Source organism: Sturnira hondurensis, unplaced genomic scaffold (assembly GCF_014824575.4).
Source record: "Sturnira hondurensis isolate 20B ecotype Veracruz unplaced genomic scaffold, ASM1482457v3 Scaffold0017436, whole genome shotgun sequence".
NCBI lineage: Eukaryota > Metazoa > Chordata > Mammalia > Chiroptera > Phyllostomidae > Sturnira > Sturnira hondurensis.
This window is the reverse complement of record NW_028090067.1, coordinates 15,896,990-15,916,639: the sequence shown is the minus strand read 5'-3', so window position 1 is coordinate 15,916,639 and position 19,650 is coordinate 15,896,990. Positions and strand designations below refer to the sequence as shown.

Below are 19,650 nucleotides of genomic sequence, written 5' to 3'. Positions count from 1 at the left end.
CATATATTCTATCTCTCTTTTGTAAATCCGCCTGGTTTTTCTCATTAGCTTGTTTATTGTGATGACTTTACTCTTTATTCCTTTAAACATTGGAGCCATGCAGTTCAATAATCCATAATCCCTGGGACCCTAAAGCAATTGTTTATTGTTACCGCCTATTCTCACAGAAATTTGTTGGTTTTGACAATAAGCTTTTTGCTTCATCTTAATCTGAGTGACTCACATCACCTTAAACTGGGAACACTTTACTCCAGGGGGACACTTTTTTCTTCTTCTGCTTCTGTCACTGTCCCAGGATCACCTCATCCCTTACCCCCCAAGGCCTTGACCTCACACAGGAGGCCCCGGTCCCGACTCCCCACCTCAGGGCCTCCCCAGGGCTTAGCATTCTAGCAGCAGCATCATCTCTGCACCCCAGAACAATTCCAAAATGAGGCCAAAAGGATTCTGGCCCCAGCCCTGATCATGGGTGGGAGGGGGAGAGTGGGAGGCCATTGGAGAACCCCCTCCGTCTGGTGAGGCCCTTTGCAGGGCGTGTCCTGTGCAGGGGCTAGTTGTTTCGCAGCAGTCGGAGCTCTCCGTGAATCTAGTCGGGGGGCACGTTAGGAGCCAAACAATCGGATTTGTGTGGACAGACGTTGCGAGGGCTGTTTAATCTTTCTTAAACAGATGTTTCCGCAGGTGTCCCCTCACCGCCCCAGGACACCGTCTGCTCAGGGGACTGTGTTGTAGACCTTGTAGTCGTCCTTCTGGGTGATGTGCAGCTTCCAGGGGAAGAGGCGCTTCTGGGAGGGAAGGGCCTGGGCCCGCCTCACCATGAGCCTCACGTCCTCGTCCGAGAGCAGCCGGACCAGGTCCCCGTCGGCGTCCCGGTAATTCAGGGCAATGTCCTCCTTCTGGAACTCCCGCCTGGGTGGGGAAGTTTGGGGTGAGCGAGCAGCCCAGCAGCCTTAGGCCTAAGCCCGGGGGCAGAGAGTGGGGCAGAAGGAGTTTCAGGGGCTGGGCCTCAACGTCAGAAGTCAGAGCTTGACACAGGCCTTATCACCTGCGTGGTCCCACTCCCACTGCACAGATGGGGAAACTGAGACCCGTGGCGGAAGGGAACCCCAAATTAAGTTAGTGACGCAGCCCGAAATGTCTTGTGTAGAAGTGTGGTCAACACCCAGGAACTGTCGTGGGAAGACGAGTGGGTTGGGCCAGGCCCAGAGCAGAGCAGAATAAAGCCCACGAGACACCTGCGTGAGGGCGTGGATGACAGAACGAGCTGATGTGGGGTACAGGCAGATGGGCACTCTTACTACCTGGGGGTACAGGCAGACAGCCGGTCTGAGCTTTCTATGGGTAATTTGACAGAATGAATGAAAAATGTAAATGATTTGCAAACACCTTGGTCCCAGACCTCCACTCTTAGAAACTCATCCTATGGAAATAATCAGGCAAGTCACCAAACCTCTGACACGATGTTATTTATGGTAGAAAGTGGAGGATAACTTGAAAGAGATGGTCGCATTACGGTGCACCCATAGAGTGGTACTGTGCAGCCGATTAAAGTGATATTTATGCGGGGGGCGGGGGAGCCCTAAAGCAATCTGAGGTCCATCAGACGGTGAGAGGAGCAAAGCCACGGGGTGATTTCATTCGTCTATCCCTTCCTGGGATTTCCGACCCTTATAAAACCATGAGCAGGCACTACTGTCAGAGTCAGAAAGGGAGCAGCGCGCTCTCCCTTCCCTGGAAGAATCGTCCAGCCTGGGTCCTGGGGTTCGGCAGCTCCCTGGTGGCCGAGGACCCAGATTCAGGTTTTTGCCTAAAGAGACCTCAGCTCCGGCTGCACACCTGTGCTCGCCAACTGTGGGGCCTCACCCGAGCGCCGGGACCTTTCTGCAGCGCCCCCTCAACTGTAACGTGGGGTGCTGACACCCCCTCCGCAGGGCTGGGCTGTGGGTGAAACGCGAAGCCAGACACAGAGAGCACCTCAGTGCTGCGTATTTCTCCTTCCGGTCACTGCTCCAGTGCACGGGACCCACCCCCACCCCCAATGCCACCCCAACCCCTCACCTCATGAGCTCCAGCAGGTCCTTGAAGAGTGGGGTGCTGCTGAGGTCTTCCTCCACGGCGATGTCCCTACGGGGACGACAGGAATGGGTGAGGAGGCATTAGGCCAGAAGGGGGACATGAGAACGACACTGGTCAGGACAGGATGGACCTTGGCATCCTGTCGTGGCTTATTTGAAGGACAGTGGGGGCCACTGCAGGCTTTCAGTGTATTGTGGGGAGGGCACTGGGGGGCAACATAATATCTGATTGGGGTCTTGGGGCCCAGAACGAGATACAGAGGCGGGAGTGCGGATGGGCAAAGAAGGTGGACAGGCCCCGCCCACAGGCCACAAACTTGATGGTGCTGATGGTGTCCTCGTAGTAATAGCAGCGCAGCCAGTTGGTGGGGTCATCCTCCTCAGGGAAGTCCTTGAGGATCTTCACGAAGGACAGAGGGAAGATGCCTGTGGCTCCCCGGACGGTGCCCTGAGGAGGAAAGAAAGGGCCACACTGTCAGCGTGAAGGGAGGCGGGACCGCCACAGCTTAGGACGCCCATGCCTTCCTCACGGCCAGGAAAGGCAGGTGAGGTCTGGGCTCCCTGGTGTAGAGAAGGGAGAAGCGACAGATCGTCAAGGGGAGTTCTGTTTTAGAATAGATGGAGAGCTGAACTTATCGGACAGTCTGCTATCATCTTTCATTCATTCACTCATTCATTCATTCAGTCGTTCATTCAAAGATTTCTTGAGTGCCAGGTGGCTCTGGGCATGCAGAGTGGCTAAAAGTCCTTTGCCTTCTCTCGTGGAACTTCCACTGTAACGGGAAGTGACGATGTTCAGGTCCATGGGTGAACTCCGTACTGAGTGAGATGGTGGTGGGTGTTAAGATGGAAAATAGAACAGGGGAGGGAGAAGGGGTGTGGTTCCCACTCGTGCATTCATTCCCCAGACACCACCCAGGACCCGCTTTCACACGAAACGGCCAGAAACCTCATCTGCCGCCCAGGCCCCTCGCCAAGGCCCAGCCACTGCGGGGCTTTGCACGAGCCTTCGTCATCTTCACAGCCCCGGGGAGGACAAATGCTTATGTCCTGTTTCACAGACGTACAAACAGGCTCAAAGTAGTCTCTTTGCATCTGGCCCTATTTTTCCCTCAACCTGAGGCCAGAAGTTGCCCAGCATACCGACACAAAGAACTTTCCAGAAAACAGGAAGGCAACAAACATTTCCTGTTCCCAGAGAATGGCCCAAGATACCCCTGGGGAATCTGTCAAAGCTGATAAAAACCTATCACACAGAGTTCCCGGACAGGGGGAAAATCAAAACTGCCAAGTCGGCAAGATCGATGGTCCTTGTCCCTCTCCTAGCCTGGATGCCAGGGACCATCCCCAGCCCTCAGTGTTCCCTTGGAGACCTACCCTACAACCTCCTTCAGACACCGCCTCCCGGCCGCCCTGATGCCTCGAGAGAATCACTTAAGAACAACAGCCCCTAACCTCCCATCTCCATTCCTGAAACACTGTGGGAGCCCTGACGTGCGCCCCACTTGCTGGGTGTGGGGACAGAGCAATGAGCATGACAGGCCCTGGCTGCGGACTCCATTTAACTCTCTCAACGGCCCTGGCCCCTGCCAGACGCCACGCACCCAGGCTGAGTCTCTGTGGGCTGAGCTCCGGACAGCTACACCTCATTTCTCTCTTCCAGGAACCCCGTGAAGAAACAGCAGCATTGCCTCCATTTACAGGAAAGGAAACCACGGGGTTGAGCAAGTTTGCCAAGGTCACAAAACTTGTTAAAACCGGAATGAGCACAGACGGCAGACAGGCGGACTCCAGAGCTCAGGCCCTTCGTTGCTCCCGCCTTGCTGCCTGCGACAGCAGCGATGGTACCCTCCCAGGTCACAGAGCAGCACGCATCTCAGCTGCTGCCCAGGGACGATGCTCACTGCAGCAGCAAAGGGCGGCAGCTGGCATCTCGCGGGCAGAAAGCGCGGCTGTCGCCAAGAACCCTGCAACGCGTGGGCCCACCCTAGGACGTGGAAGGGCCTGGCCCAATGTCAGCCGTGCCTCATATGAGAAACCTTGTCGTAGACCAAGAAATGAAACTAGGCTCAAGCAACCGTTTCTTGGGGCAGACAGAGCAAAAGGCACATGTGGGCTCCAGAGTCATCTAACCAAACACACGCCTGTCTCCCCAGTGTCTATGTTCCCTGAGGCTCGGCCCACAGCCGCCAGCCCGCCAGAGCGCTCACCCCCAGGCTGCACCTCCTCCCTCGGGTCCTCCTTGCCCTTCCTTGCTCCCGATCCCCTCACCAGACCCAAAACGGTCTCACCTTCGCTCTTATCTCACCCTCACCTCCACCCTCACCTCCATCCTCACCTCCAGCCAGTCTTTGTTGACCCGACTGAGAAGGAAAACCACATCTCCAGCTTTCAAATTCAGCTCCAGTTTGCTGTTCCCGGTGAAGTCAAACAGGGCCTGGAGAAAGGAGTGTGGTAAGGCAGGAGGAAGGAACATCCTCTGAATTCCTACTAAGTGTTTCCTTTAACATCCCATTTAACAGGTGAGAAAACTGAGGCTCAGGAAGAATGAGTGACTCGTCTAAGGCCACTTGACTAGTCATTGCAGGAGCTGGGATTAGAACCCAGGCCTCCCCGACTCCAGAGTGGGTGCTCCGTCCACAGCTGCGATGAGGATGGGAGGGAAGGAGCCAACATCCCTGGCACCTTCCCTGGCCCCCCAGGCCTGTGTGGGCTCCGGCACTCCCACAACCCCCCATCACTGACCACACCGGGTCCTAAATGCATGTCTTTAGGTGTGTGTCCTCAGGGAGTCGTGGGCTCCTAGAGGACAGGGCTTGTCTACGTCACCTCCAAGGTGTTTGTCCCCCAAGCAGGGCTGGCCCAGAGGGGCCGGGAAAGCTGGCTGAATGGGTGGTGGGTGGACACGTTCTCTTCTACCTCTGTGTGCACAACATTGCCCCCTCTCAGCTGGGCTGGGGTCCTCGGCACCCAAGGCTGAGGCTGCGTCTCTTCTCCGGCAGCACCCAGTCCTAGACACCAGCCAACGCCCAGCAGGAGGGGCTGGGGCAGGGAGGGGCAGACCTGCAGGTACCTCTGCTCTCGGAGCTTCCAGGCGGTCTAAGGCAGCACCTTGGGGGGACTCACTCTTGCTGTGGAGAGAAGAGAGGGGCTATCAGTCCCCTGGTTCTCTCAGGCCCAGCTCTCTGCTTCTGAGCCAGAGGCCAGAAAGGCAGGAGGGAGAAGGTGTTAAAAATACAAGTACAATGGTTCCTGTGGGCATCACACTTGGCCCCGCAACCCACCTTGGTTCCCCTGGAGGGGAGATCATACCCGCTTTGTGGACCAGAAAGCAGAAGCTGAGAGAGGAGGGCGTGGGGACATACACTCAGTGCCGTAACCTGCCAGACACTTCACAGCTGTCCTTCCTCCTACTCCCTACACCCAGCCGCTGAAGTCGTGTGACCACCCTAGCATCGCAGCTGAGGACACGGGCTTGGAGAGGGAACATGCCCTGCTCCAGGGCCCAGGGCTGCCATGTGGCCGGGATGAAGTCCTGTCTGGGTGCTCAGGAGAGACGGCTGGGCACCCGGAGGTGCTGGCTGGAGGAAGGAGGGGGATCGATGGGGAGGTCGGGGCCCAGGAGCACCACCCCTGGACTCCCGGCAGCAGCAAGCTCGCCTTTGGGCCCCAGCACCATCTCAGTGGCTTTAAGTTTCAGTGATTATTTCCCATGGGATGGAGCCGACCTCTTCTCCTTCCCTTCTTCCTGGGAAAAGAGGGAGCTGGAGCGCCTGCTTAGNCTGTCTGGGTGCTCAGGAGAGACGTCTGGGCACCCGGAGGTGCTGGCTGGAGGAAGGAGGGGGATCGGTGGGGAGGTCGGGGCCCAGGAGCACCACCCCTGGACTCCCGGCAGCAGCAAGCTCGCCTTTGGGCCCCAGCACCATCTCAGTGGCTTTAAGTTTCAGTGATTATTTCCCATGGGATGGAGCCAACCTCTTCTCCTTCCCTTCTTCCTGGGAAAAGAGGGAGCTGGAGCGCCTGCTTAGGGGCAGGGGCCCTGGCTCTGGCCCGTGGGGCTGCAGGGACCCGGCACTCACACTTTCCGGGTACGTGGGCGGAGCCGGCGGAGCGCCTGGGGCACCTGCTCCGAGTCGTAGGGCGACTGATAGAAGAAGATCCGGACATCTTCGTCCATCAGCACCCAGATGGGCAGGCTGAGGAGGCCCTGCGTTTGGGTGAGAGGACAGGACGGGCGGGGGGTCAGCAGAAGGGTCTGGGCGTCCCACCCCAGCTGCTCCATCCCTCGACCCCACACCGAACCCCTCTTTTCTGCCTGGTAACACAAACAAGGGATGTTTGAACAATTCCAGTAGGCTAGGGTAACATCTCCCAAGCTTTGCTCCTGGTTTCCAGGTCAGGATGGGCCAACTGGCTTGAGAAGAGTTCCTTTGGAAAAGACCAAAAAGCCTCCAGACACGGCACTAGAGGGGGTGCGAGGTGATGGAATGTGGTGGCAACTGCCCAGCATTGCCCTCAGTGCTGTACCATGTGACCTCACTCCATCTCCTGGTGACCTGCGAGTCAGGGTCTCGAAGGTGAAGGGACCTGCCTGAGGCCACATAGCATAGTAAGTGACAAAGCTGGAGTCCTCAGGGCCATCTGGCACCAAGGCCCATCCCTTAGGTCCATATGAGGAAACAATGGGGAGGAATAACCCAAATAACCCCAATGAACAACAGTTTGAGATACTCTGGCCTTTACCTCATACCACAAAAAAACTTCACCTCATACCACAGTGGGGGAAACTGAGGCTTGGAAGGGCTAGGATGTGGTGAGGTCAGCACCCTCACTTGATCCCAGGCTGGTTGTACCCCCCAATGCAAAGACCGTGAGGCATGGGGGTCCAGAACCCGGCAGGGTCCCACAGTGTACCCCGTGCAGGTCCCCACCCTCAGCCACACACCCCTCGGGCCCCCAGGAGCCCTGTGGTTATAGTTCTGCATGCTGAAGCCCTACAGGCAGCCCGCACCCAGACCCCCTCAGAAAATCCCACAGAGGCAGCAAGGCGGGAGGAGCGGGGAGCTCCACGCCGGAGGGACTGGGAACGCCGAGTCTGGGAGAGACACAGCTGTCATGGGGCAGGGTCTCGGGGCCCAGGTGCGAGGCCGGGCTGCCCCAGGGCTCAGGCTCCTGCTCGGCCACTCACTGGGTGAGCCTGGGCCTCCATACGCCCATTCATGCAGTGGGGGGTGATAACGGTATCTCCCTGGGGGGGCTGTGCGAGGAATAAATACCTAAGTACGTGCACAACACTTAGAACGGCACTGGGCATCCAGAGAGTGACCAAGTGAGATACCACCATTGTGGCTGTTCTTTGTATTACAACACAACACCGTGGGTAAGAGCACAGCCCTAGTGTCTCAGGGATATGTGTTCAAATCCCATCCCTCCTACCTAACTGCTCTGTGACACTGAGTGAGTGACTCTGCCTCTCTGTGCCTTCTCTCCTCATTTCAAAATAGGAATAAGAATACCGACTGCCCACATTATTGCAGGAATTATCAATAAATAAGCTCATTCATTCACCTGCCAAGCGCACACCCAGAGACTCCCTGTCGCTAGTCAGTGCCCCACGTAGTTCTGGGGCATTGTCATTATCACGTGACCCACATTTTTCATCAGGCTAGAGGTGAGAGCAGTGGGCGCGGGCTTTCCTAATAGCCATCCAAAAATGGGACAAACAGCCTAGATCAGGGGGGAGTGGTAGTGAGCTCCCCATTTCTGCAGGTGTGCAAGCACAGAATATGGTTACCATAGCAGATCCCTGCACTGGTTGACATCTGGGCTTGAGGAATCAAGTTGGACATGGATGGGCAGAGATGGGACCCTCCCTGCTGCTGGCCGCTGAGGCCAGGTGTGGGATGGGGAACCCAGCTCTGCGGCCTCTTCTATCTCCCCCCTCAGAGCGCACACTCCTCTTCCTGCTCTTTTGGAAGAGGGTGGGACTGTGGGAGCAGCTGTCACAGCGCCCCCTTGGGAGAAGATGCCCCCAGTGTGGTTCCTGCAGCCACCAGGGAGGACAGGCGGGCCATCTGCTCCCTCCTCCCACGTCCTCTGCACGCCTCCTGCCCTTCACTCCACTGGGCTCACAGTTTCCAAAGCACTTTCATCTCCTTTTCTCCACAGACCCCAAGGCCACTCCCAGGAGACCAGAGAGCCGATGCGCTGCCCTATTTCCTAAGAGGGAAATCCAAGGCCCAGAGAGGAAGGGCAACTCGAGTCGCTGAGACGATCGACTCCAGAGCAAAGATTAAAGAGACTCCTAGCTCAGTGCCCCACAGTCGTGAGAGAGGGGAGGCGGGTGAGCCCTCCAGTCTGTGAGCGGGTCGTTGGGCTATGAGGAGGGCTCCCTTCTCCAGTTCCTTTTCTATGTAAAGATTTTATTTATCTTTAGACAGGGGAAGGGAGGGAGACAGGGAGAGAAACATCAATGTGTGGTTGCCCCTCGTGTGCCCCCTACCAGGACCTGGCCTGCAACCCAGTCATGTGCCCTAGACTGGGAATCAAACTGCAACCCTTAGGCATTCAGTTCACTAAACCACACCAGCCAGGGCCTTCTCCAGTTTCTTGAGGTTGCCAGCAAGCCATGGCTTGTATGCCTCTAATGGTGGGGTGCTCACTGCCACACAAGGAACATTGTCCCTTTCTGACCTAGCTCTGTTTGACGAAAGGCCTTTTCCCACCAACCTGGCTTCTGCCTTTAAGATGCTCCTACCTCAGTCTCCCCCACCTCCTAAGGGTGCAGACAATTTGTAAGTTGGGGAACATAGAAGGGCACCGAGCCAACCCCCATGAATGCAACTGATATCCAGCCCGCGCCCTGACAAGGGGGCCTTTCTCCAGTTCGTGCAAAGGTGCTGTGTGACAGAGCCGGGCCCCGATCCGTCGTGCCCCTGCCATCCAGGCCAAGTCTCTCTGTGAGGTCATGACCCACCCGACCATTCCTCTGGGCAGGCACCGGGTCCCATTCACCGCTGTGTCAGGACACCCGGCACTGACATTGTGTTTGTTCATTCAAAGCAGGGTTCCTTGTCCCTTCTCCACTGCTCCTGTGCCCTTCCCCTGCCCCGGAACCCTGAGAACACCTCTGGCTTCTCCCCCCAGGCCAGGCCTTTAGGGATTGAAGGTGCAGTCCATCAGAGCAGGAGAACCAGCCCCAGGTCCCAAAGCTATCTATGCTCAGAGGTGGTCCCTGGGCTCCTCCCCGCCCGCCCACACCCTGTGCGGCACCCTGGCAGCCCCGCGGTTACCTTCATGTAGGCATTGAGGGCAGGTATCCGCATCTCGGCGATCTCCTGTTTCACACCCACGTAGACTTTGGCTGAGGGGAAGCAAAGCGTGTCCTCGCCACGGGTCCGGCCGCCTCCCCTCCCCTTTCCACTGCACCAAAGTGGCCTCTCCCCACCATCCCCTGACCCGGCTGGCACTCCCGAGCCGCTGCTCCCGAGCTGCTGCAGCGTGGCCAGCTGATGTTTTCCTTGTTTGGGGTGTCCCTGAGTTGCCTAGCTGCACCCCTGCTCCCCCCCACACACAGGATTCTTAGTCCCCAAAAAGCAGGATCTCTGCTTTGCTCACAGCTGGGTCCCTTCACCATAGCTGCACATTCAAGTCACCCAAGGAGCCTCAAAACCCTCGCTGTGTTGGACTCACTCAGAGCAATCGGATCAGAGTGGCTGGGGGTGGGCCTTGGGCATCAGCATATCTGAAATACCATATGGCTTCCAATATGCCGCCAAAATTAAGAACCACAGGTCTAGAATGTTGCCCAAACCAGCCAATATTTGTTGAGTGGATGAATGAATCTTTCTTTAAAATCAAGATGGAGTGTTTGGGGGAGGGGGGAGGGAAACAGTGGGAGCTGGAGTGTGAGGGGTGGCCGGCCAGAGACAAATGTCCTCTCCAGGAGCCTCAGGTGGGGCTCCAGTAGAACCACCTACCCAGAGACCCCTCACCCCCACCAGAACCAGAGATCTCTAAGGAGATATTGGGGGAGCTGCCAGTGAGGCAGAAAGGGGACCGGCAGATGCCAGTGTCACAGAAGCTTGGAGAGAGCTTCCTGGAAGAGAAGGCCAGACAACGAAGATGAGGCCTGAGCTGCATCGGCGTTAACAGGTCATGGGGAGCGCAGTGCGTCGGGAAGAGCAGAATCCCAGGTGGTGGGGTGGGGTGGGGAGCAGGCGGGAGATGAGCAAGGGAGAGAGCGAGCAAAGGTTTATTGTGAAAGGAAGGAACGAGGAGCTCTGAGGGCTCCTGGGGCTCCAGGAGGCTGGTTGCACAAATGTTCACCTGTGGCCCGTGTTTATTCAGACAGAAAAGGACTGAGCCTGCGTAGAAACGTGGTAGAGTCGAGGCAAAAAGGAGAAAGTGCACGAACGGAGAGCATGCAGGACAAGCTGTCGGGGGAACCCCCCAAGGGAGGGGGCCTCAGACGCCAGCAGGAGAGACCCTCCTTCCTCTGCAGCCCAGAGAGGGGGAAGCGGCAGGTGCAAGCAAATCTGGCTCCTGAGGAGGGCAAGAGAAGCCAGGAGCCGCTGGGGGCCGGTGTCAGCCCCTCCTGGAGCTGGTGTGGAGGAACCACGGCATTTGCCCAGACAGAGAAAGTAAGAGCTGGTAGATGTGGGGTTTGAGCTTGAAGAAGGGAAAGGCAGGAAGGGCTCCATGTCCCAGGGACGGATGCTCACATGCAGCTGCAAGGCCTGGAGGGACCTCGGGAGCCTGGGGGTGGGGGTCTCTCCCCAGGGCTCAAGTGGGCAGGACTGAGAGGTGGGAGGTTCAGGCCTGTCCAAGGTATGGGTTAGCCTCGAGTTGGGGATGAAGGCCTGGGGGCAACAGGTGGTGGGACTGTTCAGAAGCACAGGTGTGACGTGCACAGGCTCCCAGCAGAGCAGGGAAGGGGGGACCCATGGGGCTGATGGGGGCCAGGACAGCAGAGGTAGAGAGCAGTTCTCACGCAGCAGCTCGAGGGAGGGCTGGAAGGTGTCTGTGTGTTTAGGGAGACCCAGAGGCCTGACTCAGGGGGAGAAGCCGGTGCTCACGTGCCCCACACCATGGCCACGGTCGCTGTGGATGGTGGATCCGCAAAGGTCAGTGGGCCATAGGGAGTCAAGGGCTATGAGGCAGGAGAGCGAGAAGGTGGCCCGTGACTGCCAGGAGGGGGGCCTGGACTCAAGGGCGCTTTTCACGTGGGCTGGGGCTGACCGGCCGAACCGCGTCAGTGGAGCTGGCAGGAGAGCCGATGGACAGTTCCGTCTGCTCTGCCCATGGCAGGACTGGGACCGGCCTACCTGGGAGGGTGGGCAGAACGCAGGTCAGGGGGCTGCTCTTGCTGTCCGGCCCGTACCGCTCCTCCAGCTTGCTCTGCAAGGCGTAGAACTGGCGGTAGCGGCGGTAGATGAGGTACTTGGAGCCCCCTTTTGTCTTCACCTCAATGACAAAAACCTAGGACAGAGGCCAGGGGTAGGACCTGGGAAGCCAGGGACAGAGAGCAGGAGGTCCCCAGGGCCCAGGGTTGAACAAGGTTTCTCAGCCTCAGCGGGATAGGCCTTGTGGGGGACAGTCCTGGGCACGTAGCCTGAGAGGCAGCCTCCTGGGCCTCTGCCCCCCGGGGTGCCTGTGGCACTCCTGCCCCAAGGGGGAATAATAAAAAATGCCTAAAGGTACACACTGCCACTGTGCCCTGGACGGCCAACTTGCCCTGCTGAGAACTGCTGGGGGGGAGTTAAGAGATGGGAGAGGTGAAGGTTCAGGGGTCAGAGGGGAAGGTCCAGGGGCATTTCTTACAAAGTGGCTGGTGAAGCCCCTCTTCTCCTCGATGTCGGCAATGTTGGCTGAGATGGCAATGTCATCAGGAAGCTGTTGAAAGTCGCTGAGGGAGGCAGGTGGCAAAGACACCCCAGTTACCACTCGGATCTGTTCTGGGGGGCCTGCCGGGCGTGAAGTGGTGGGCACCGAGAGCCCAGGCTACGTCTGGCATCCCTCATTCGACACCCCTCCCCGGGCCAGGCCAGCACACATGGGTCCCAGAACTCAGAGTGGAGGCACCTGGCGATGCAACCACAGAGCGATAGCCATGTGCGTGACGGTCTAACAGCATCTGCAAGTGCATGGCCCGGCCAGGACCGGCCCTGCTAGCACCTCCTCTGCCTTGGCCCCTGCTCTTGGCCCCTGGTCCCCAGGGTGAACAAGGCCGACCCGGGCCCCACTGAGAGAATGGCCAATTTATGCCCAGGCTGGGGAGATGTCACAGGGGAGGTAACATTGGAGCCAGGTCTAGAAAGACCTAGGACCCTCCAGGCAGGACACATGGGGAGGGCCTTCTGGGCAGAGGGAACAGCATATGCTAAGGTTCCGAGGCCTGAGGGATAGTTGGATGAGATCAGAGACTGAGCAGGCAGATAAGGCCAGATGGAGGAAGGTCTCCGGTGCTGAGCTAAGGAAGGTCTATAGGCTACAGGGAGCCACGCAAGGCTTTGGAAGAGAGTGAAAACACAGTACAATCCCAGCTTTAGGAGGCCACCGCAGGCAGCTGTGTGGAGAAGGGAAAGAGGGCAGAGGCTTGAAGGGACAGAGCACCACTGGCACTCCAGCCGAGATGGTGTGATGACAGAGAGGAGGCAGGGACAGGAGGAAAGGACAGGAACAGGGATACCACTCTTAGCAAACACAATTTCATTTGCTGTGTTGCGTTTCTTCCTGCGAGTCAGGCTCCAATTTTGCTGATGATGGCAAGAGACCTAGCTCCAAGGTGATGGACTGAGATTGAGCTGAGCCAAACATAAAGATCCCATTCCTGTCTCCCAGACTCTCTTGCAGCTAAGAGCAGCCACATGACCAATTTGGCCAATGAGACCTCAGAAGGAATCCACACAGGGCCTCTCAGAGAGTGTTATTTTTCTTTTTCTTTCAAAAATTTATTTAGTATCAAGCAAGAGGAAACTGCCTAATGCTACAGAACATTTCAAGACTTGAGTTTCAAAAGAATACCACATTATTTGCATTTGTAATTGGCTTCCCTTTTTATGTAGGTTGGCAAGAGAAAAAAGAGCTAGCATGTGGCTGAAAGGTAAAATAACCAAGTTCTATGGAAACCTTTAAAATGAAAGGTGAGGCTTGTGTTAAAGGATGAATGGATATATTTGGTAAAACTAGTTAATCAAAGTTATTTTTTCCCTCTTCATAATCTTTTATTTTCATATACAGACTGGAAATAACAAAATTTTACCTCCTTTTTTTTCTTTCTTCCCAGGTTGATGTTTCCACAAAGTGGTTTTAAGTTCTATCCGTTCAGATTTTAAGCATTTTGATTTATTTTAAAAGGGATTATTCATAGAAAAACTGCTTTGAACTGTGTAGGAGCCCAGGGCTGGTGGAGACTGGCCGTTTCACAACCCCAGCAGCACACTCACTACCAGCCGTGTGGCTCGTCTCTGGAGATGCCCCTCGCCATCCCGGCTGGCGGTGCCTGGTGTCCTGAGTTAGTCTGCTCCTCCGCCCACAGGAATCGTATGTCTCATCACCTAGTGCCCGTCCGCAGTGGTAGTAACCAGCACGATTCCGAGCTGGGTGCTGCAGCTGTTAGCATAGGAACCATAACCCTGGCCATCATCGGTGTTGGCGTATCCGACCTCAGAGCCATACTCTCCATAGGCCTCCTGTGTTGGGGGTGGCAGCGGAGGTCTGTGCCCAGTTGGGGAAACCACCTCTTGCTCTGGGCCTGGGAAGTCCTCTTCCCCGATGTGCTGGCCCTGGTGGGTAATAGGAAACTGGCGACCCCCCTTGTGGTGCACCAGCTGCAATTGGCCAGCAGTGACCTCTCCCCGTCCCTGGGTTATCACCTGGGCTGGCACACCTCTTGCACGCAAGGTGGATTTGAGCAGCTGGCACGCCTGCATTTCCTGAGCCACCATTCACATGTGATAGCCCCTGGAGCTGTGCCAGCCTGACGCCATCATCAGTGCCACGCACGTCCCAGCCGGCACCTGCTTCCGCGGGCAGGGGGCAGACTCCAGTGCAGGTGCGGGGCTGTCCCTGTGGTCGGGGTCCTTTGCTTCCTCCCTTTCCCTCCGCTCTCCTTCCTTTGCCTTGTCTCTCACGGAACCTTTTCCAAGGACAGGTGTTTTTGTCAACCACATCAATGTACTTTTCTCGTCCTCTCCTTCTCCTTTTTGAAACTTTTCTATTTCTTGGCTCACCAACCGTCAATGTGCTCACAGGTGAGACCCAGAGGTTCACTCACTTCCTCCCAGGGAGTCCGGCAGGCAGTTCTCCTCCATGCCCACCAGCCTCTCAGGCCCTGGGATTCAGACTTGAGGTATACAGGTGGCAAAGGACCCCCAAACCTCCCACCATGCCCACGCCCCAGGGGTGCAGAACCCGATTCAGACACTGTGGCCTAGCCAAGCCAGCAAGCTGGCCTGGTGGCAGCCGCAAGGAGCAGAAACCAGCTGCACAGTCCCAGTCCCCCCCACACTGACGACCTTCCTAGTGTCCCGTGCTGGCGACCACTCCTCCCAGAAGCACCCCCAAGCTCCCGCAGGGCCACGCAGGGCTGAGGGCCACCCCATGCTCTCTGAGCCGTGCAAGGGAGAGGGTTTGCATTCCTGATCCAGAGAGATGGATAAAGCTAGCACAGTCTCCTCCCTTCTGCCTTCTGCCTGCCTTGAAAGCAGGTATGACATCTGGACCTGCAGCAGCCACATTGTATCCATGAGGCAAAAACACGAGGAAGACCGAAGGAAGCTCTGCGACACTGGTCCTAAAGTCACTGAGTTGACGAACCAGCTGTGGACCCCGGACTTCTTGTTATTTGAAAAATTAAACCCCTGTTTGTTCACGCTAATATCAATTCCTCTGTTCCCTGCAGCCTTACACATGTCCAGTGGACACACTGCCAGTTTGCCGGCCATTCCTGAGGGTGAGTGGTTGGGGAGCAGAGTGGGTGGACGCAGTCTCCCGCAGGCCAGTTTGGGAGGCTTCTCAGGCACACAGGTAGAGGTCCAGCGAGAGCTGGTGTGCGGCTCTGGAGCTGGTTGGGGGCCTCTCAGCGGCAGCGGGAGACGTGAGAACCATCTGCCTGTGGCCGTGGTTAAGACCCCCAGAGAAGAGCAGTGAGCAGAGGGAGGGGCTGAGAGAAACAGGTGGAGGAAGAGCACTCAGCCCAGGAAATGGAAGCAGCCGCCGAGTCTAGCCACTTGGTGGGCACATAAGGGAGCTAGGAGCAATTATGCCGCTACTACTGCAGCAATGGGGGAACAGGGTGGGCGCTGAGGGGCAGGGGTTGCCACGGCCGAAGCCTCCGAGCTGATTGGGACTTCAGGAGATACTGGTTTCCAAGTCTGAACAGCCATTCTCAGCCCCTGCTGCTTCCCCATGTGACCTGGGCTGCTTGGGGTCTCTCAGGCTACTGTAGGACGCAGGAGGCTGCCATTGGGAGGTAACTCAGGGTGGCAGAGGGCAGGCAGAGGAAATCCCCACCACACCCAGAGTTGGTAGCCACTGGCAACCGACCTCCCCACTCACTTTCCACACATGCCCTTGTGGTAACACCCTTGGGAAAGGCTTCCTCCTCCACATGCTCCCCCGAGGCTGTGCCTTTCATGGGTATTTCTTCTGTAATATGACTGGGGTGGGGCAGGGAAGAACCAGAGGGGTAACGGGGCCTTGAGCAGGGAATCGGGCAGGTTGGGTAGTAGTGACCACGGCTCACTATTTCCTGAGCGCTCACTGAGGCTCAGAGCGGTTAACATGCTCGCCCAAGTAGGTCGAGAGGCTGGGCTGGCCCTGGTTTGAAGCATGAACTTGGATAATTCCCAGGCCTTCCCAGCCTCAGGTTCCCATCTGAAGTAATAATAACAGCCAACCCTCGTAGGTACCTGCTGTAGCTCACTGTTCTGGGCGTGCTGGGACACAGCCTCTGCCTTCCTGAGTCACACGGCCGAGTGGAGAAGCCGGTCACTAAACAAACGGTGACATGGCTTCAATGGGCATAGATGCTCTACAGGAAAAGCGCGGTGTTTTGAGCTGCAGCTGGAGCTGACCGTTAGTCTAGCCCCTCAGAGAATCAGTGTGCAGCCGCGGGCAAGAGAGCTGGGCAAGCAGACGCTTCTGGGACGGGGTTACGTGCATGGGAGAGAAGAGCAGGAGTGCTGTGCAAGGATGAGGGCCGGGCACGCGCACACTGAGAGTGGTCAGGGAGGGCTTCCCAGAGGAAGCAGCACCAGGTCAGCAGGGCAAAATGAGGAGCTGCCAGAAGAACGGCAGGCAAAGGACACATGGAGTGCCAGTGGCCCTAGCCCTGCAAGAGGGGCCAAGTTCAAGGATCTGCAGTGGTGGGAAGGGGTCTTCTGAGTGCATCTGAACACAGAGCTAGATGGAGGAAGCAGTGAGAGCGGAACGAGTGAGACCAGTGGGGCCCACTCACTTGTGAACGACCCTCGTACCTTGTCCTGGGGTGGCCGGGGTGGAGAAGGGGCTATCATGAGAGGGCGTCAGGGGACCTGTGGGTACCAGAGCAGGAGGGAGGGCACAGGTGGGAGAAGGGACTCCAGTCCCCGGCTCCGTGGTTGCCAGCAGGGACCTTGGGAAGACTCTTCTGTGCTCTGGCTCCTCCCCCCTCTATAAAACGGGGACCACAGAAGCATGCACACCCCAAGAGCATCAGTAGGTCCCATAGCAAGAAGCACAGCCTGGGAACCCCCACGAGAGCAGGGACCCTGCCCACTCTGTGTCTCCAGAGCCCAGAACTGTGCCGGGCACATAGTAGGGGCTCAGCAAGGGCCACTGCCTGTGTCTGTGTTTTAACAAGTCCCCTGGTGGGAAGTATAGGGGTGGTCTGGTTGCCCACTGTGCGGGGCAGGGGTGCAGCGACCCCCACCAGCTGTCCCCCTAGAATAACCATTCCCCTGGAGACTGAGCCAGGGCCCCTCAGAGCTGAAGCCAGCTCAGGGCCCCCGCAGGCCAGCATGCTCAGGGCTCACACACAGTCATGCAGAGTCCACCTGGGAGCTTGGGCAGGCGAGGCTGAAAGCTGGAAAGACCCTTAGGTGGCAGCTGGTTCAGGCTTTGTGGTTCCTGCAAACAGTAGGTGCTCAAACCCTGTTTGTTGGAACTACACTCACTACCCCTGAGTAGTCCTTTCCATCCTCAGGCCACTTGGGTCTTAGAAAGTCCAGCCGTGGGACTCTGTTGCCCACCCATTGGATCCTCTGCTTCGGCCTCGAACAAAGCAAACATAGGGCCTGCTTTTGAATAAGGTTTCCGAGGGACAGGGAGGCCAGTGACCCCAGGACCGGGCTCGGGGGCCCCGTGAAGGGCTGCAGGAGGCAGCCATCCTCCTCCGAGTGGCAAGGGCAGGACAAAAGGACCAGGAAGTGGGAGGGAGGGACACACAGTCACCCGGCCAGTTCTTGGAGTCCTCTCTCCGACCCACAGACCCCGAGAAACAGGAAGCGCCACCAGCCTCCCACAGCAGCTGTTTCCTGCAGGTTCAAGTTTGCATGTCAGACCCAGCTGCTGAAGAGAACTTGTGGGGAAGAGGGGCTGGAATCTGGTGGGGACAACCCCGCCCGCCCCGTGCCCCAGCACCAGCATCTGTCGCTCACCAAGGCCATTCGTGACCTGTCCCGTAAGCATCTGCTCCTCCCGCCCCTTCCTGCACAGGCCCGCAGACCAGCCTTCCTCCTGCCATTCAAGCTTCGGAAATCCCACCCCAGGCCCCACTTCTAACCAGTTCCACTATAGGCCCTTTGCTGCCTGATTCGGTCCAGGTCAGCCTGATCATCTCCAGCAGCCCTCTGAGTCCCCTCCTCACTGTCGGCTCACTCTGCTTTTGACTTTACCCGCCGCTCCAGTGCTGGAAGGCAGGCGCCAAGCCTGGAGTCCTCCAGCCCCTGGAGGCTGCAGCACAGGCCTGGCTACTGAGGGCGCATTCACTCGGACATGCTCCCGAGATGAGCCTCAGCCCCTCGAGGCTGTACCCCGAGTGCAGGCCTTGCCGCTCGCTCCCTGTGCCCCGGGAAGGCACTCTCTTCTCCCTGCGCCCCTGTTTTCTCATCTGTATGACGACAGGATTGGACGAGAAGAATCTACGGGCATTTTCCCACTCAAAGATCCACTCGTTTATCCATTCAGCAGCATTTACTGAGCATTTAGTCTGTACCAGCATTGTTCTACATCCTAGGGGTACGACAGTGATTCAAAGAGACAAATATTGTGCCCTCATCAAACTTTGTTCTAAAGGCAGAGCCAGGGATAAAGAAAACGAATGACTGAATCTAGAAGGTTATGACAGTAATATAAGGACTGTACAGAAAAAAGAAATAGGGCAAGGGGTCAGAGAACAGTGAGGGGTTAGTCAGGGAAGGCTTCTTGGAGGAGGTGACATTTGGACCTCGCTCTGGATAAAGAGGGAAAACAAGCAAAGTTCTGCACTCCATTTGAACAAAAGATGGAAAGCCATTACTGACCACCGTGTGGAGCAGTGAGCCCAGTCGGGGAGACAGATCACCTGAGATCCCATCTAGACTCTGCCACCCACTCCTGTGTGACCCTGGGACAGCCACTGCCCATCTCTGAGCCTTGAGTCTTCATCTGTGCCTGAGGGAGGTGAACCACAACTTAATTTCCTTAAAATGGTTCCAAGAGTCTGCACTTCTGAGAATTTGGGTTCTGACTCAGCCCCAGCCTCTCCACTCTTGATATTAATAAGGGGTGGTAGGAGGACCAGCCTCTGTCCCCTGAGGCCTGCTGGGAACAGTGGGGACGCCTGAGGAGGGCAGCGCCGTGCACTCACCTCTCAGCCCGCAGCTGCTGGGCCACAGCCATGGCCCTCAGCAGTCCAGGAAAGTTGGGGACAGAGGGCCTCAGCCAGCCAGGCCAGGTTGGGTTCACCTCTCACTTCCCTCCAGCCACCCTGCGTCTGGGCCGTGTGGTCTCAGGGGTCCACGGAACTGCCTTTGGGGAGGTCCCACCCCTGCTTCTCTCAGCTCTCGAAGAGGCCCCTCCTCCTGGCTCTCTGGGTCTAGCCGTGGCCCACACTTCCTCTTCCCCATCCCCTAGCTGTGCTGCAATCGGGGAGTGCACCCCCTCAGAGGTCAGATTTGCAGGAACCCGCTGACCTGGGGGTTTTGGGGACTTTCTTGATACCCGTTCTTGGTGCCAGGCCTCAGGTAGGCATCAGAGACAGGGTCTCAGTGCTGGCTCAGTCACTAAGGGGCCTAGTGATGCCCTGGGGAGTCACTCCTCATGGTCTGGCTCACCAAACCCAACCTGTGCACCCTCACTGCTGAGCCCTTGCTGAAGTGAGTCCCTAGGCCTGGGGTGCTGGCCTCCACCACGCCACCACCCAAGCCCAGCTCAAATGCCACCTCTTTCAGGAAGCCTCCCTGGTTCCCCCGACAGGTAGTGCTCAGCGGCTCTTCTGTCCTATTAGAGTGCAAAGGTTGGTTTATGCTCCACCTTCCCCTGGGGCCCTGCCTGTGCTCTCTTCATCGGACCTACGCGGGATTGGTACAGCCAACCCTCTCTGCGGGGCTGC

At 57.4% G+C, this 19,650-nt stretch overlaps 1 protein-coding gene across 1 annotated transcript; it reads right to left on the bottom strand.

The window, feature by feature from the left end:
• Nucleotides 1–122: 122 nt before the first annotated feature.
• Nucleotides 123–19,125, bottom strand: NCF4 (neutrophil cytosolic factor 4). Its single transcript, XM_037068236.1, has 10 exons — nt 18,907–19,125; nt 11,898–11,982; nt 11,402–11,555; nt 9,368–9,438; nt 6,155–6,282; nt 5,149–5,206; nt 4,414–4,512; nt 2,393–2,523; nt 2,059–2,124; nt 123–909 (listed from the first exon to the last, which is right to left on the bottom strand). The coding sequence occupies exons 1-10, from the start codon at nt 18,936–18,938 to the stop codon at nt 714–716; spliced, it is 1,020 nt and encodes a 339-aa protein (XP_036924131.1). The 5' UTR covers nt 18,939–19,125; the 3' UTR covers nt 123–713.
• Between the last annotated feature and the right edge of the window lie 525 nt (nt 19,126–19,650).

Coding starts and splice junctions, on each gene's coding strand:
- NCF4 (XM_037068236.1), bottom strand. CDS start 18,938: ATGGCTGTGGCCCAGCAGCTGCGGGCTGAGAG. Junction 9,439..11,401: donor CGTTCTGCCCACCCTCCCAG/GTAGGCCGGTCC, acceptor GCTTCCCCTCAG/CCAAAGTCTACGTGGGTGTG. Junction 6,283..9,367: donor CCCTCAATGCCTACATGAAG/GTAACCGCGGGG, acceptor ACCCAAACGCAG/GGCCTCCTCAGCCTGCCCAT.